This window comes from Alosa sapidissima, chromosome 8 (genome assembly GCF_018492685.1).
Source record: "Alosa sapidissima isolate fAloSap1 chromosome 8, fAloSap1.pri, whole genome shotgun sequence".
Lineage (NCBI taxonomy): Eukaryota > Metazoa > Chordata > Actinopteri > Clupeiformes > Clupeidae > Alosa > Alosa sapidissima.
Genome location: NC_055964.1, coordinates 8,332,395 through 8,348,267, shown reverse-complemented (window position 1 = coordinate 8,348,267; position 15,873 = coordinate 8,332,395). Strand labels below are relative to the sequence as shown.

Here is a 15,873-nt window from a genome sequence, read left to right as displayed (position 1 = left end):
GGCCCGCTCGCTCGCTCTCTCTTACTACCTGGCCTGCCTCGCATCCCGAGTGCTGACACCGCACAATGGCATCCAATTACAGGATGCTCAGCGCTCCTGCATGGCTTGCGTTGCGTTGCGTTGTATTGTGTGCTGTTGTGTGTGTGCGTGAGTGAAGCGTGCCCGTGTACTTCTGCTCCGGCGGGCTACACGGGACCTTCAGGAGTTAATGGCTCGCTCAGAGCCATTAATCGGCAAGCTGCCTCAGCAAAGACTGAGTCAGGTGTATGCATGACGCTAATGGCCCTTGCATGGAGGCATTGTTTGCTTTACTGTACAGCCTACTCCTTTATGGCTGTAAAGGGCATTTGGGGTATTGGCATGGAGGGGTTTGTTTGCTTTGGTTGTGTAAAAGCAACTGGAAGGTATTAAACTGAACTGAAGGTGTTGGGCTTTTGGGGTGGGGGGATTAAGCGGAGGAGTTTCCAGTCATGTTCTTGGATCATACAGGTTCTCAGGATTCCACTGCAAGAATTTTGGACATCTGAACAATATGTTCTATGGTTTCTCAGAATTGCATACTCTTCTTGTTTTTTTGTTTGTCTGTTTTTGTTTATGTGTAAGCTCCACTGAATCAAATGCATGTTCTGTCATTTACATTAATTATACATTTATTTATTTTTGAAACAAAAGTGACCACAGACGTTATGGGCCTTCGTCCAGCGGATCCAAGTCAAGGATCTTCAAAAGAGAAGAATGAGAAAGAACCTCGTCAAACGTCTCGAAAAAAAACCCTTGTCAAAATGACCCCTGTCCTCTTTCCGTCATGTCTTGTCTTCATCCTCCCAATGTTTGTTGACCATTTCCTGTCTCGTTAATGCCATGTTGATGTGTTTGTCATCCAGACGAGAAGAAGCCCCAAGTGGGCAGTGTCACTGTCTCCGACGTGTCATGGGACAGCTTCCTGGTGTCCTGGACTATGGAGCGCGGCGCCTTTGACAGCTTTCTGATTGAGGTCGAGTCCGAGGGCGGTGAGGACACGCACAACCTCACCGTGCTGGGCGACGTATCCAGCCAGGCCTTCAGCGGCCTGCTTCCGGACACCTTGTATAAGGTTGTCCTCTATGGCCTCCATAATGGCGTTCTCCTAGAGCCTGTCTTTGCCGAGACCACTACAGGTACAAACGCTCACTGAGCCGTTCGTCACTTTACCTGTCTCTTTCTTGCTTTCTTTCTCGTCTTTGCTTTCGTCATAGCTCTGCTTTCCACAAATCTCAGCTCTAATACTTGAGCTGTGTTTCCTTTCACTGCCACTGTTGGGTCAATGCTGCTCTTAAGACACTCACAGCATGTTGCATGGAAATATTAGCAGCTAACCCCGCACATCTGCACTAGCGGTATGTGGCTAAGTATCCTATCCATCCTGTTCTGTTAGTATTTTCCACCATACCTTCCAGTGCCCGTAATATTTATAACCCTACTTTGCAGAGATCACCTTGGAAACAGGATAAAGCTTGAAAGAGGAGGGAAAATATATGACCTTCTCCTTTTGAGAAGCTGTTGTTGCTCTGCTGCTAACGTCAGAGAAGCTCTGCCTTGCCCTGTCTATCCATCTGCCTGTTGAGACATGCTATCATTATAAAAAAAAAACACCTGGGCCAACAGGTTCACGTTACAACGGCTGTACATTCTCTCTCTTACAAAGAGACTGCAGGTGTAGCCATTGACTTGGCAAACAAATCAATTCACCTGATTAAGGATTTGTAAGTAAATGCCGTTTTAGACAGAGCATCTGAGAAAAGATATAAACACCAAACACACACACACACACACACACACACACACACACAAACACAGAAGAAGAATACACTATACCTGTGTTAAATCAAACACAAAGCTTTCAACAAACATTTAGAATCATCTGTGGCATATAAAACTGGCAAACATCACAATATTCTGACATTCTACAGTGACTGAAATTATATTGTGATGTACAAATTCCAAGTTACTTTCTTCTTCAGTCATTACTCAGTCAAGTATTCTTTTGGCAGTGCTTTACTTTGTGTATACTGTGTATATATATATATATATATAGCACTGGACCCTTCCCCTAATAACATTACGAAAAGGACACGGCCTTGTGTGGACCGTTGGGAGGGAAGTGACCCCGAGGAGTTTTTGTCATTTCTTGTTGGGGTTCTCGTCAGTATGCACGCCCAGCGTCCAGCGTCCAACCTCCAGGCCGCTCCTCATTCTCCGACTCACATTCACACATTTTCTTGGCATTTGTCAGCCCAGAGACTGCTGGGGCCACAGCCATCGACCCTGCATGCTAATAGGCACAGACTCTCAGTAACCAGTGCAGGAACGAGCCCTGTCCCAGTTCCTACTGTAAACCCCGAGTGCATGGAAAAGTATGTATGGCTACAGTCTACAAAGTGAGAGGCGGGTGAGTAAGCCATCCAGCAGAGTAGAGTACTGCAGTAAAAAACCTACCGTGTGCCTACAAGGGCAATTGTTCCTCATCAAAACCAGCTGAGGACACAGAATAAAATCTAAGATGGCAGGGGAAAAAAGCAACAAGGAACATAGAGTTGGGGGTAATGCATGTGATGAGATTAGAGCAGTAATAACACATATCAGTGGCGCTCTGCGTTGAACGTTATTGCAGCGTTATTACATACTGAGCTGTTCCCTCTGCCTGAGGAGCCTGGCCTGGTTCAGCAGGTTAGCTGGCGCCTTGTCCCATGGCCAACAACAGACGGCTCTTTGTGCACACAGATTGAGTTAGCTGAGGGCAGTTTGGAGAAAAGTGATCCCTGGCTACCACATGTTAGCACTCCTGAAGTATCAAGCTCCCCCTCAATGCCCCCCCCCTCGCTCCCCTGACAAAGCATGTGAAGCACGCCTGGACCCTAATGAAGAAGGACAGCTTAGCGGGACCCTGCCACTCTGGCTCTCATTTCCACCACTTATGCAGACAACAAACGCCTTTGTCAGCTTCTCGTCATATACTGTCATCGGGGAGGAGAAGAAAGCAATGGGGGGGGGGGGAGAAAAGACATAAAGAACGATTGAAGGCTACGGGTTAGATCTTCGTTTAGAAATGGAGTATGAAAGAGTTACAAGTGTTTGTTTTAGTCGGAGAGCCTTGCCAAAGGCTGCGTTGTTTATGAAGACACTTCCCCGTCCAGACCACTTCAGAATCTCGCTGGCTTCTCCAGCCAACCACTCTTCCGTTCTTCTGGAAGCTTCTTGACTTAATTAGGGTGGAGTGCAGTCCGAACATGAACGCTTCTCCTCAGCTCAGAGCACTTTCTCCACACAGCAACACTATCCTCCTGCTTTCAGTTCCTCTGCTTATATGCAGCCCAGGCAATTGACCTGTAAACAGTGTCTCCCATTGTAAAGCATGTCATGATAACCCGGGCTATAACCGAGCAAAAACATTTACATTGTAGTGGAACAATCAGAAAAATGTTCATCAGCAACTTATGAACTTAAAATAGCAGAGAATGGAAGTCATAAATATTATGAGACATCTTCACAACAGTGTAGGAGATGCTGGAGGAAATATTATAAACAATGGTATCTTCAACAGTAGTCAAACATTTAACCCACATTGAGAACAACCTTTTTAATGTACACTACCTTTGGGTGTTTTGTAAGATTCAGTCTTAGAAACATGTATGTATCAGATAACGGAAAATACTGATATTGCATACTGGTGGTAAAGAATATATTTCAAACTAACCACTCACTCTCACTTTTTGATTCTTTTTTGATTCTTAACCACTCACTCTGCTTGTCTCTAACCAAGAATAACACTGACTATTATCTTTTCCAATATATTCTAACCTCTTGAAAGGCGTTGAATGGCTTGTATAACACATGCTGACTAACAGAGGCTAGTGAGCATGCTTGTGAGGTTGCCATAGATATATAATGTTCTTGGCCTTCAATGAAAACCTCAGTCTTGCCTTGATAACTAAAAATCAGATGGAGCATGAAAGTGGCCTTGATTTTCTTCGCACCGCCTCTCTCTGTCCAGATTAACACAGTAGCTTGTTCCTTCACTACTGTTTTCCGAGTTTGTTTTTTGGAGTCCACAGTGGAGGATGAAACTTATTGTACCCTTGTCACCCAGAGATGGAGCCGGAAGTGGAGCACCTGTTTGTGTCGGACATCACGCCTACGAGCTTCAAGCTGGCCTGGAGCGCCCCGGAGAACGTCTTTGATAGCTTTGTCATAAGCGTTTCTGATGGGTCAGTTGGTTCGTTTGAGCAGTTCACTGTGTCCAGCGACGAGAGGACAAAGGTCATCTCAGATCTTTTGGAGGGCACAGAGTACCAAATTGAACTCTACGGCGTCATTTTGGAACGTCGATTCCCACCCCTTTCTGGTGCAGCCAAAACAGGTATTTGCTTTTCCATTTGTGTGGCGCCAGCTTAGAAGGGCACCGCAAGCTGGTGGACAGACCCACAACACTTAGCGTTTAATTCAGATGTCCCATAACCCCTCTCACCTACAGTATGAAATCAACATCACCCTGATACTTCTCTACTCCACACAAATGTCCAGTTGGACTAATATGACATTTGTGTCTTATCTTCAGTGTTCTAACAAAGTGGTCTCAAGAATTTCGCTCAATAAGGAAATAGTCTTACATCTGTTTTGCATTGTAACAAAGACTAACCAACACGTTCGTCCAGATACAAATCTGTCTGAACGTCATATAACTGTTTGTCTTACCATTTGTCTGTCATTGCTCCTGGATCTTCTCATGTGCAGGCAGCCCAAAACCACATCAACTCAAGCAGTTTCCAGTTGTATCATTAGCTACCAACCACTCAGGAGATTCATGTCAACGTGTTTTTCCTGCTTTCTCATGGTCTTCAATGTTTGTCCTGTCCTTTTTCGTGTCGTTTTTTCTTGTCTGGTTGACTTGTAAATTAATGTTTTTTGGATGGTTACCCATGCTTGTGTGCTTGTATGTGGGTCTTTGTATATGTGCATGTGTGTATTTCCATCATTGTCTGTGTCTATCTGTCCACTACGTTCCAGGGCAGTATTGCTCCTGATTCTTGATGTTGCATGCTTGGCTTTTGTGATCCTGTAATGGGGCTGAGTTCAAATCTAGTTCAAAAGTCTGTCACGCAAGGTTTGGAGACATGGCTCAACACTGAGAAGGCCTTAAGTCATGGTCTCTTTGTTCGTGTGTCCTCCATTTAAGATGGAAACATTGAAATGCTCTCTCCATTTTATTTTAACACCTCTGATACTTCCTTTATTATACACCATAACAATACTCGAATGGGTGATTGTTTCCTCCACTCTTTGTAGCAGGTCAGTCTTGCAGACAGATGATGCAACGGGCCTGGCTCCTGATCTGGCTCTTGATGTGGACAGTCACCCACATTCACTAATGGGTTAACTCTGTCTTGTCCTCTCGTTGTCTTCGACTTCTCTGCAGGCTTAGGAATGCCCAAGGGCATCCGTTTCTCTGATGTCACTGACACGTCTGCCACCGTCCATTGGAGTGTGCCTCGTGCCCGCGTGGACAGCTACCGGGTGTCCTATGTGCCCCTACAGGGAGGTAAGTGCAACATCAACCTACTAACTAATGATTAGTGAGGTAACTAATGGTTAACTAATGGTTAATTTAAATTCTAAAGGCAGTGATGTTGATTTGAATGTCTTTACTGGTGTTGTTCTTTCGTGTGACTGGAGACCTGGGGGCGTATTCACAAAGCCTTTTATCTTACCACTAGGAGTACTCCTAAATCACACTAAAAGATTTTAGCTAGGAGTTTTCTCTTAAAAGTTATTCACAAAGCCTTTCAGACCTACTCTTGGAAAAATGACAACTCCTAAACTAAGAGTGAGTCTTCGTTGCTATGGATGACGTCATTACTCATGCACGAGCTTGACTGAAGTGACCACCTTGATTGGCTGATGATTGTAACGCGGGAATGATTCCAAACACATCCCTTACGATGATGAGTGACAGGTGACAGGTCTGAGAATGTGTGCGCTACACAAGTAGTGCGAAGGACGGAAGATGATGAATAACTGAATAAAAAGGCCTAGCCTAAATTAATAAGGAGTAAGGGAAAACAAATAGCCTAGTAGCCTAATGAAACATAGGCCTACGGATTGATGCAGTATCTTTGCAACATTATTAAATTAATCTGTCACCATGCCTACGTTTGCAAAGAGGAGACCATTTTAATTTGATTCACAATGAAACGTTACATTTAATTTACATATTAACAATGAGTAGTTTTGGTTGTCGTTGGTGGCGTTATTGCATCCCTTTTATGAATGCAAAATTGTTCCCTCGCGATTGGAAGCTCCTGTTGCCGCATAGGCGACGCATTTCAAAACATTGCAACGTGAAATGCCACAAAAAGCTGTTTGTGAATAGGTCTTAGTGAGTTAGGAGTCCTCTCGACTTCTTTTAAGCTGTCCCAGACTTAGGTGCTACTTTTAGGTCTAAAATGCTTCATGAATTACTTTTAGTGACAAAAATTTGGAGTTCTAAAGTTAGGAGTGACATGCCCATTATTTTTAGGAGTTGTTCCTAAATTCGCCACTTAGGAGCTACTTATAGCCTTAAAATTCTTTGTGAATACGGCCCCTGGGCATTAATTCCGAATTTTATGATTTATTTCTAATGGAAATCTTCTAAGAACATAACGTCCATTTACTTCCAGTAGCTCTCTTTCTGACGCAAGTGTTGCATAACCTAACCATGGTCCCTTGCTTATTATTGAGTGTTCATTACTCTCAGCTCTTCAACATCTTCTGTGCTCTTTCAACGCAGTCGGGCAGCAGGTTTTCAAATCACAGACTCAGACACCCGCAGATGTCCTCATCTGAAACTGTTTAAGGATGCCATTCATCACTAGAGTCTGGCATTCCTCTCCTAGATGTCTCACATCCTGCATCACTCTTTTGATAGACTTTTCAGAAGTGCATTGCTAAACCAATAGTGCCCCCTAGTGGATCTTTGGCTTTGTCATTTTTTTTCTGTTCTGTATTGTCCTTTGAAAAGACTCCACCAGGTTAAAAATAGTTGGTGCTAGTAAAGTCATGTTACTGATTGACCACAAGCATATATCACATAAAACTGAGTACAGTTTTTACTGAGCCAAATTTCTTTTTTATATATTGATTAATTTGCAAAATGCTCTAAATGGTTAAATAACCAACAGAGAAAGGGAGTGCAGGGGTGAGATGATTTATTAAAGTGAATACACCTGTTTACAAGGAATTGCAGAAAAAACACTGGCTTGCTCAGCCTGGCACAGTAATCCTCTCTTGAACCATCAAAAAATCCAGTGAAAATCCAATTGGTAGAAATACCAATTGAAAAAAAGTGGATACAGATTGGTTAATTCCATGAAATTTCACGCTGCCTTCTCTCTCACACTGCCTTCTCTTTTACTTGTGCTTACTATACATGGTCTCTTGTCTCCTCGACAGGAAGCCCCATGACTGTGACTGTGGACGGAGCAGAGTCTCAGACCGTGCTGCCGAACTTGACCCCTGGGGTGACCTACCAAGTGACCGTCATTGCCGTCAAAGGCCTGGAGGAGAGTGAGCCTGGTTCTGATACAGTCACAACTGGTACGCATCAGCTCAATATCTCCCTAATGCCCTTCTGTCATGCCAAAAGTGCAGCTTATTACACATTTAAATCTAGGTTGATATGATTCCCTCATGGACTGGGTTATATTATCTGCCATAACATGAACTTGCGTATGTCTGTGTGAAATGGTGTGTGTGCATGTGTTTGTGTGTGTTTGTGTGTGTGTGTGTGTGTGTGTGTGTGTGTGTGTGTGTGTGTGTGTGTGTGTGCGCATGTGTGTTTTTTCCCCCACGATTAAGCGTTGGATAAGCCCCGTGGCCTGATGGCCATGAACATCACAGACACAGAGGCCCTGCTTCTCTGGCAGCCTGCCATCGCCACTGTGGACGGTTATGTCATCACCTACAGCGCCGACACAGGTACCCACAGAACAACACTGCCCTCTAGTGTCTGAGAACAGCCACGTGTTGCCTTAAATTACAGAAAGCCAGAAAGAACAAAATACACAAATTATGAAAGAAATTAAGACTGTGAGGACAAATGAAAATGTTGTGATAACGGGCTTGTTATTATGTCTTCACAGGCTTTATAAGATATTATTGTTATTTTCATGGTCAGAAATATCATTCTTCTGTCTCACTAATAAAACTTCTCGTTTCTCTGAACATGTAGTTGGCCCAGTGATGGAACGAGTTTCAGGCAACACTGTGGAATTCGAGATGACCTCCCTGACCCCGGCCACTCACTACACGGTCAAAGTCTACGCCGTGCGCGACTCTGCCAAGAGTGCTGCCACTACCACAGAGTTCACCACCGGTAGGCTTATAAACCCCTTAGAACTGCTCAGAGGCTCAGGCATCTTTTTATTGCCCAGAGTAACCATGCACCGAGACCATAATATAAATGGTGCTAGGACCCTGAAGCCAAAACATCAGAGGGATGCCAAGGCCACAGAACAAGAGTGCTACAAGACAATAGCACAATAACAGTGCTAAAATACAATAGCATGGGGCAGTGGTAGCGTAGTGACTAAGGAGCTGGGTTACCATGCAGTGGCCTGAAAAGTTGTGGATTCAATTTCCCGGCTTCCATAGCTGTGCCCTTGAGCAAAGCACTTAATCCTGAATTGCTCTGCCCATGTAATATAATTGACATGTAAGTCGCTCTGGGTAAAAGCATCTGCTAAATGAATAAATGTAAATGTACATTTAGGAGCCAAAACCTCAGAAGAGTGCAGAGGGGGGCCAAGGCCACAGTGCTACAAGACCATAGCACAATAGTCTTAACAGAACCCATTACTCACTGTCACAGTTTTGTGTAAAAGAAATGTGCTAACACCACTGTCATAACAGCACTGAGGTCAGACCTGGGGCATGTGCTAATAGGGTGCCTTGTTGCTTTCAGATGTGGATGCCCCCAAGGACCTAGCGGCCAGTAACATCCAGACTGAGAGTGCCATGCTGACATGGAAGCCCCCACGCGCTGATATCAGCGGCTACATTCTCAGCTTTGAGTCCGTCGATGGCACTGTCAGAGTAAGTGCTCTGCCCTCTCTCGTGAGTGGTGTGGAAGATAAGGTGACTAACAGGGTGAATATTAAAAACAAGGACCTCCAACACACTTAAGGCCAACGGCCACTGGCGGCGTCTGACACATATCAAGTGACGCCACAGTTTAGAAAAATCTCTTGAGGGTTTAATCCATAGACACAAATGTCGTCGCCAGTGGGCGTTGGCCTTTACATAAACAGAGATCTTCCTGCCCCTCACTGAAAAAGAATTACAGAGTATATTTTATATTCAAATATTCAATAGTTTTGTGAGGACAGAAACTCCTTTGAAATGACAGAATGCAACAACACACATCCAAGCTTTGAAGAAGAATGAAGAATACTATAAAGAGGTAGAGACACATAGATGAAATGGAATAGAATTGATCCTAAAAATATCTAAAAAATAAGGACTTGACAGTCATTTGAGCCTGCTTGTTTCAGGCACTCAAACAGATGGAAATAGAAAGTGTGTCAGTGGGCCATGAGTGATGTTTCTATTTCAGGAAGTGGTCCTCAGCCCAACTGCCACCTCGTACAGCATGTCCCAGCTCAGCGCCTCCACCGTTTATGACGTCACACTGCAGGCTCTGGCCGGGCCCAAGAGGAGTCGAGTCATCACCACCGCCTTCACCACCAGTGAGCTCCGCGAAACGCTCTCAGCTTAACCCAGCTCTCATTCAAATCCAACTCTCATACACTGACTCATTCTCAAAACGCTCTCAAAACCCTCACTCTCTCTCTCACTCATTTCACTCACTCATTCATTCATTCACTCACTCACTCACTCACTCACTCATTCATTAATTCACTCATCCATTCATTCATGCATTCACTCGTTCATTTATCCCTATCATACTCTGTCAATCACTTTACATACGTACATTCATGTTCTCACTCGGTGACACTCTGTTATGTTGTGTTTGTGTAGTCGGTGTCTTGTACAAACACCCTAAGGACTGCTCCCAGGCCCTGCTGAATGGAGAGACCAGCTCTGGGATTTATACCATCTACCTGCGCGGAGATGAGAGCCAGCCTCTGCAAGTCTACTGCGACATGACCACAGATGGGGGTGGCTGGATTGTGAGAAAAAAAATATACTTACATATAATAGATAATAGATAGATAGATAGATAGATAGATAGAACTTCAATAATCCCCAAGGAGAAAATCAAACTTCCAGTCGCTCAGCACCACAATGGTACAATAACAGTAAGAAAACACATCAAAAGAAATATATATAGAGAATTTATAATAAAAAAATAGTCAATTGAAAAAATATAAAGTGAAGGATAGTGTTGTAAATGTATAAATATAACTGCTAGGGCCATCACCATGTCAGTCAATAAATACTACTGTGCTAATTAGTACTAATTAGTCAATCAGACCAGTCCTTGCACTGTTAGCATGTTCAGGCCTTTGCTCCTCAGTCCATCATCCTCAATCATTAGGTGACATGTGAGTGGCATACTCGTCTGGATGTGTGCATTGCTATAAACTGAACTGAACTAACTGGCTTCCCTTTTGTCTTACAGGTCTTTGTGAGACGCCAGAGCGGGAAGGTGGAATTCTTCCGTAACTGGAGAAACTATACCGCCGGCTTTGGTGATCTAAATGATGAGTTCTGGTTGGGTAAGTGATCATTATCAAAGTGTGCCATTGTCCAAATGCCCATGCTGGCTTGTTAAGTTTCAAAGTGTGCCATTGTCCAAATGCCCATACTGGCTTGTTTAGTTTCAGAGTATCTTAATAAAAAAAAAAAGAAAATTGTACAAAATGTGTGAGAACACAGAGGCTGTGAATACAAAAGAAACCAGTGCATGGAATTAATTTGTTATTTTAGATCATATTTGAACATAAAAATGATTTTGTATTCACCATTTGTCTTGGACCATGCGACTGATCTACCTACCACTTCTCCTGCAGGTCTTTCAAACCTGCACAAGATCACCTCCTCTGGTCAGTATGAACTTCGTGTGGACCTCAGAGACAAGGGCGAGACGGTTTACGCTCAGTACGATAAGTTCTCCGTGTCTGAACCGCGTAGCCGCTACAAGGTGCACGTCGGAGGCTACAGTGGCACAGCAGGTACGTGGCTGTGTAGTTGCTCAGTAGTACTACAATTTCCTCAGTAATATATTATGTAGTGGCGACACATGCAGCTGTAAAGCTCTTTCGAATCTATGGAGTACATAGTGTCTATTGAGTGCTGTGCATTTCACATGGCAAAGATCCTCCAGGTTTATCACCAGTTTCTTGCAAGAGACTGTGAGGTAATATCAATCAGATATTGTGAGGTAATATCAATCATAAAAGTCAAAGCAAACAAAAGATCCACAACTTTTATACCACTCTATTAAATGTCTAAGTCTCATAACAAATCAAATGAATGGCATTTATTATAATCCCTAGTTACTAGGTAAATATTACAGTAAAGCAGCACTAAAGAAGATTTGCTCTCTGGGTCCCCCTACAGGTGAGAAGCGCGATAATAATCAAATTAAATATGCGTCTTTAGCTACAAAGTATGAACATAACTCCGATTTAATATAGAGGTAATGCAATGACAGCAGTCTGTAGAGAGATCTCTAAATTCTTGTAGCATACCAGCTCTTTTCCATTTCGATTTCAGAGGGGGAGGGGGTAGGAATGGCCAGTGGGTAGGAATGGCCAGTGTTCCTATCCGAACACAAAAAGTTACTAGGTCGGTGATCGCCTATAGAGGGCCGCTCAGACGATGGCAGCAGTGGCGTTCGTCATGTTATGAGGCTATGTGCCATGAAAATGATTTTGGAAATGCTGTATTAAGGTAAAAAAAACTCTATTAAGGGTGCCTTTAAAACAAAGAAAATTAATTATGATTCCTTAATTGCTGCTCCCTTCCCTGTCCCCCAGACTAGCCTGCCAAGCATTAAGACACATTACACATACAGCACATGTTTCTGAAAGAAATACAAACTGAAGTGAATGAATGAAAAAAAAAACTCAACTTTCACACACTCTTAAATGATAAAAAGAGAGACAAATAAATTAATTAATTAATTTGATCATTAAAAAGTACACTACCACCTACTTAAATTTATGCATATGCATACTTATTCTTAAATATGAAGTTTGAAGGTCGCCCCCAGGTAATTCTATAATGCAAGCCAAGACAAACACAGGAAATTAAAGGAGAATTCCGGTGTGATATTGACCTTAAGTGTATTGAAACATGATACCGAGTGTGAACGTATGTCTCATAGCCCATCTCGGCTTGTCCCCTGCACTCCAAAATCTGGCGCTAGTTAGCCGATGCTACCAACAGCTTTTTCAATAGTGGTGCTACGGCATCGGGCTAGCCATGCAAATAAATCACTGTTTTACACCCATTTACGAGGCTCAATGTATCTCCACACTTCATTGGTAGACTTCCGAGGGCCCTGACATTTAAAACGAGACATTGAGAACTTTGAAAAAGCACTGGTAGTTTACTTACAAGACGATTTATACAGACAGTATCTTCACAAAGTTTAGCGTTTGCAGCCATCTTGAATTTAGTCACGATAAGTCGAGCAACGAGTAAGAATGAACAGGTATGATAAGGGATCAGATTCCAAAAATAATTCAGTGGAAATGCATGGATTCCAGTTTCTTCCAGTAGCAGCAACTGGAATCCAGGTCAATTTAGGTCAATAAATTGTTTAGGTCAATATCACACCGTCAATAATAGGTCAATAATTTGTTTAGGTCAATATCACACCGGAATTCTCCTTTAAAACCACAAGTGTCTCAGGTTCAGCGTTCCTTTTACAAACAGTTTAAGCACATCGACCAAAATTCATAAGAAAATGGCATGTTTTGTTAAAAAAATTAAATGAATTAAAATTCACTTTTAGTTGCCTCGCTAACATTTGTTCAAACCATTTACAAGGGCACAGATATCTGTGTCTTATATAACAGATATTTCCGCTGTGATGTCATTCTGTGATGTATTAGCCTGTGGGGCGGACCTCACAGTTGAAGTTTATTGATCCATGACGAGACAAGCTCTTCTTTTTATTGGCTCAGTGACATCGTTGATACATGGCGAGACAAGCTCTTCTTTTTATTGGCTCAGTGACATCGTTGATACATGACGAGACAAGCTCTTCTTTTTATTGGCTCAGTGACATCGTTGATACATGACGAGACAAGCTCTTCTTTTTGTTGGCGCAGTGACATCGTTAAGGGACTTGGAGGGTTGATTACTAAAGCAATCTGAAAAAAAAATGTCTAAAAGAGTCTAAAACTGAAAAAAAATATATTTTATTAAAGAGGATAACGTGTTTGTGAGCCCAGTCTCTTTCTATAATACTCGGGACCTTCTGTTTGGGATCCTGAATGTCATTTCTGTCTGTGTATGACTTTAGTGTGCAACCTGTCCACGCATCAGAGTTTAGGATTTCTCAATATCCTCGGCCTAACATTTTGTCCATCCATCTTTCATTAGGAGATTCCATGACCTACCATCACGGTCGACCCTTCTCAACTTATGACCATGACAATGACATTGCTGTCACCAACTGTGCCCTGTCTTACAAGGGTGCTTTCTGGTATAAGAACTGCCATCGTGTCAACGTCATGGGACGATATGGAGATAACAGCCACAGCAAGGTAAGAACATGGGCATGATGTCACAATGACTATGATGAAATTGTATGTGGGTGGTTCTAAATTATACTTTATACTTTAAGTATTTGTACCTGTGTGTACCTGACATGCTGATCAGCGTGAATTGTTTTGATTGTCAGGGCGTAAACTGGTTTCACTGGAAGGGTCACGAACACTCCATTGAGTTCGCTGAGATGAAGATGCGGCCCGCCAACTTCAGGAACTTCGAGGGCAGAAGGAAACGATCATAAACGTCCACATCTCTCCCCATTGAACCCACTCTACCCCTTCCTGAGTCAGAATCACCCCCTTCAGCTACCAAAGCCACTGCCCTGAGCCCAGCCACCTCTCTCCATCGTGTACTCCATCTCTCTCTCTCTTCATCTCTCTCTCTCTCGCTCTCATTCTATTCATAAGTCTGTAGTCTCTCCCATCCTTTTTGTATTCTCTCATGTTAGATCCTAAACCAGTGCCCTTCAAAGTGTCCTGGAACTCACGGTTGTGTGCAGTGTGAATGCTGTCAACATCTCACCTATTACTGAAATATGGACTTCAAGCACATGGTCTAAGCACAGGAAAGGTAACCTGTGCATATAATGTGGAACACCAAAGACAGTTGTACCTACTGTTTGAACAAAATGTGACAACATGCCTATGCACATTCCAACCGCTCACTGACAGAGAGGTGATAGAGAGTCTGGCTCGGTGCTTGTACTTTTTACACCACACACACCGCGTTCTCGGTTTCCACATGTCATACTGTGACAGTTTTGATATCGGTGTTTTGCAGAGAGGGCAGACTGTTTGTGTGTGATATCATAGTTTTTTTTTTTTTTTGGTGCCTCTTCACAAATTATCAACAGAAAAAATTCATCATTTCTTACTAAACTCCTAATCTACACCTGGGAGCACATGTGGGGGTGGGGGTGGGGGGTGTCAGAGCAAAATATGTCCGTGGAACACAATGAGCTTACTCTTGAGAAAATGAAGGACTTCAATCTAAAGATCCAGCATGTCAAGTGGAGAGGCCCCAGAGAGCCTAGTCTGTGTTAGTCTGTGTGTGACTTTCCCCAGTAAACCATTCCCCACCTGCCCTTCCTATCTCCCTTGTCCAACACCTTCTCAGTCTGGTCAAATAGACAACAAGACAAAAACATAACAGCAAAAGTATATTGGAACCTTCTTGTCAACTGTCCCAGCAAGTTATCAGGCATGCCATGCACGACGGAGCTCGCATTTCCCCCGGTTTCTGATTGTTGTAGGCTGTGCAGGCACTGTGCAATGAACACTCTATGTAAAAAAAAAATATGCATTTGGGTTCAGTTCCATGCCCTATCCTATCACCTTTTGAAGTTAGGACACGTAGAGGGACAAAAGACAAATAGATTTGTTTTTAAGTTTTTAAATAGCTTGAGGCAGGACCTATTCAATATATAATGATAACTGAATTTGAAAGATATCAACAAGAAAGTATAAGACACAGGACGTCAGAGAGGACTCTTGTGACAAATAATACAAAAGAATGGACATTTCCTTCTTCAAATGGCCATTTTCACTTACATCAGTATTGTGTGTTTGTGTAAAGCACTGTACAAAGATTTAGTTGATTTACAAATTGTCTTTATTGTCAAATCCACAGCCTCCCCGTGGTCTCATTCCCTGCTACGCCAGTAGACTTAACCACTGACCCCATGGAATACCTGTGTAAATTAAGTTTCTTGTTTGGTATTGGAATTTGTTTGTTTGTTTGTTTGTTTGTTTTTTAAAATCTGGGTGAACAACAGGTGTTTCTTTGTAACCCCTATTACAATAAAAACAAATTTTGTTTACAATATTGTTGTTTGAATATGTTATAGAAACAGTACTTTCTCTAACAATTAACAAGCACTTTTTGGATGAAACCAGATCAACTTCAGGTTTAGCACAAGGTACTGCATGCATTTGAAAAAAAGAAGCCTATTCGGTGAGTAGTTGCATGGGCAAACTATTAAAGTAGCTACACATTATTAATCAAATATGCGCCGTTAGTCTAAATATGTTATACGGAACCAAAATGTAACTTTAAACGATTAACATGAAGATGTCGGTAAACCTTGTATTAATTGTGTCCCAATGACAT

General features: G+C 42.7%; 1 protein-coding gene across 4 annotated transcripts in view; it reads left to right on the top strand.

Annotated features, from left to right (window-relative positions):
• tnc (tenascin C) overlaps nt 1-15,580 on the top strand; it is a 69,972-nt gene extending 54,392 nt beyond the window's left edge. For 2 of the 4 annotated variants that reach the window (XM_042101569.1, XM_042101568.1), the window contains exons 11-23: nt 885-1,157; nt 4,127-4,396; nt 5,453-5,575; nt 7,468-7,611; nt 7,873-7,992; nt 8,246-8,389; nt 8,978-9,108; nt 9,629-9,761; nt 10,054-10,205; nt 10,658-10,754; nt 11,049-11,210; nt 13,594-13,757; nt 13,895-15,580. In XM_042101569.1, coding sequence (XP_041957503.1) covers nt 885-1,157; nt 4,127-4,396; nt 5,453-5,575; nt 7,468-7,611; nt 7,873-7,992; nt 8,246-8,389; nt 8,978-9,108; nt 9,629-9,761; nt 10,054-10,205; nt 10,658-10,754; nt 11,049-11,210; nt 13,594-13,757; nt 13,895-14,005 — 2,024 coding nt within the window. In that variant the 3' untranslated portion in view covers nt 14,006-15,580. The remainder of the gene's footprint in view (nt 1-884; nt 1,158-4,126; nt 4,397-5,452; nt 5,576-7,467; nt 7,612-7,872; nt 7,993-8,245; nt 8,390-8,977; nt 9,109-9,628; nt 9,762-10,053; nt 10,206-10,657; nt 10,755-11,048; nt 11,211-13,593; nt 13,758-13,894) is intronic. The other 2 variants (XM_042101570.1, XM_042101571.1) reach the window with 2 other exon arrangements.
• The last annotated feature ends 293 nt before the right edge of the window (nt 15,581-15,873 follow it).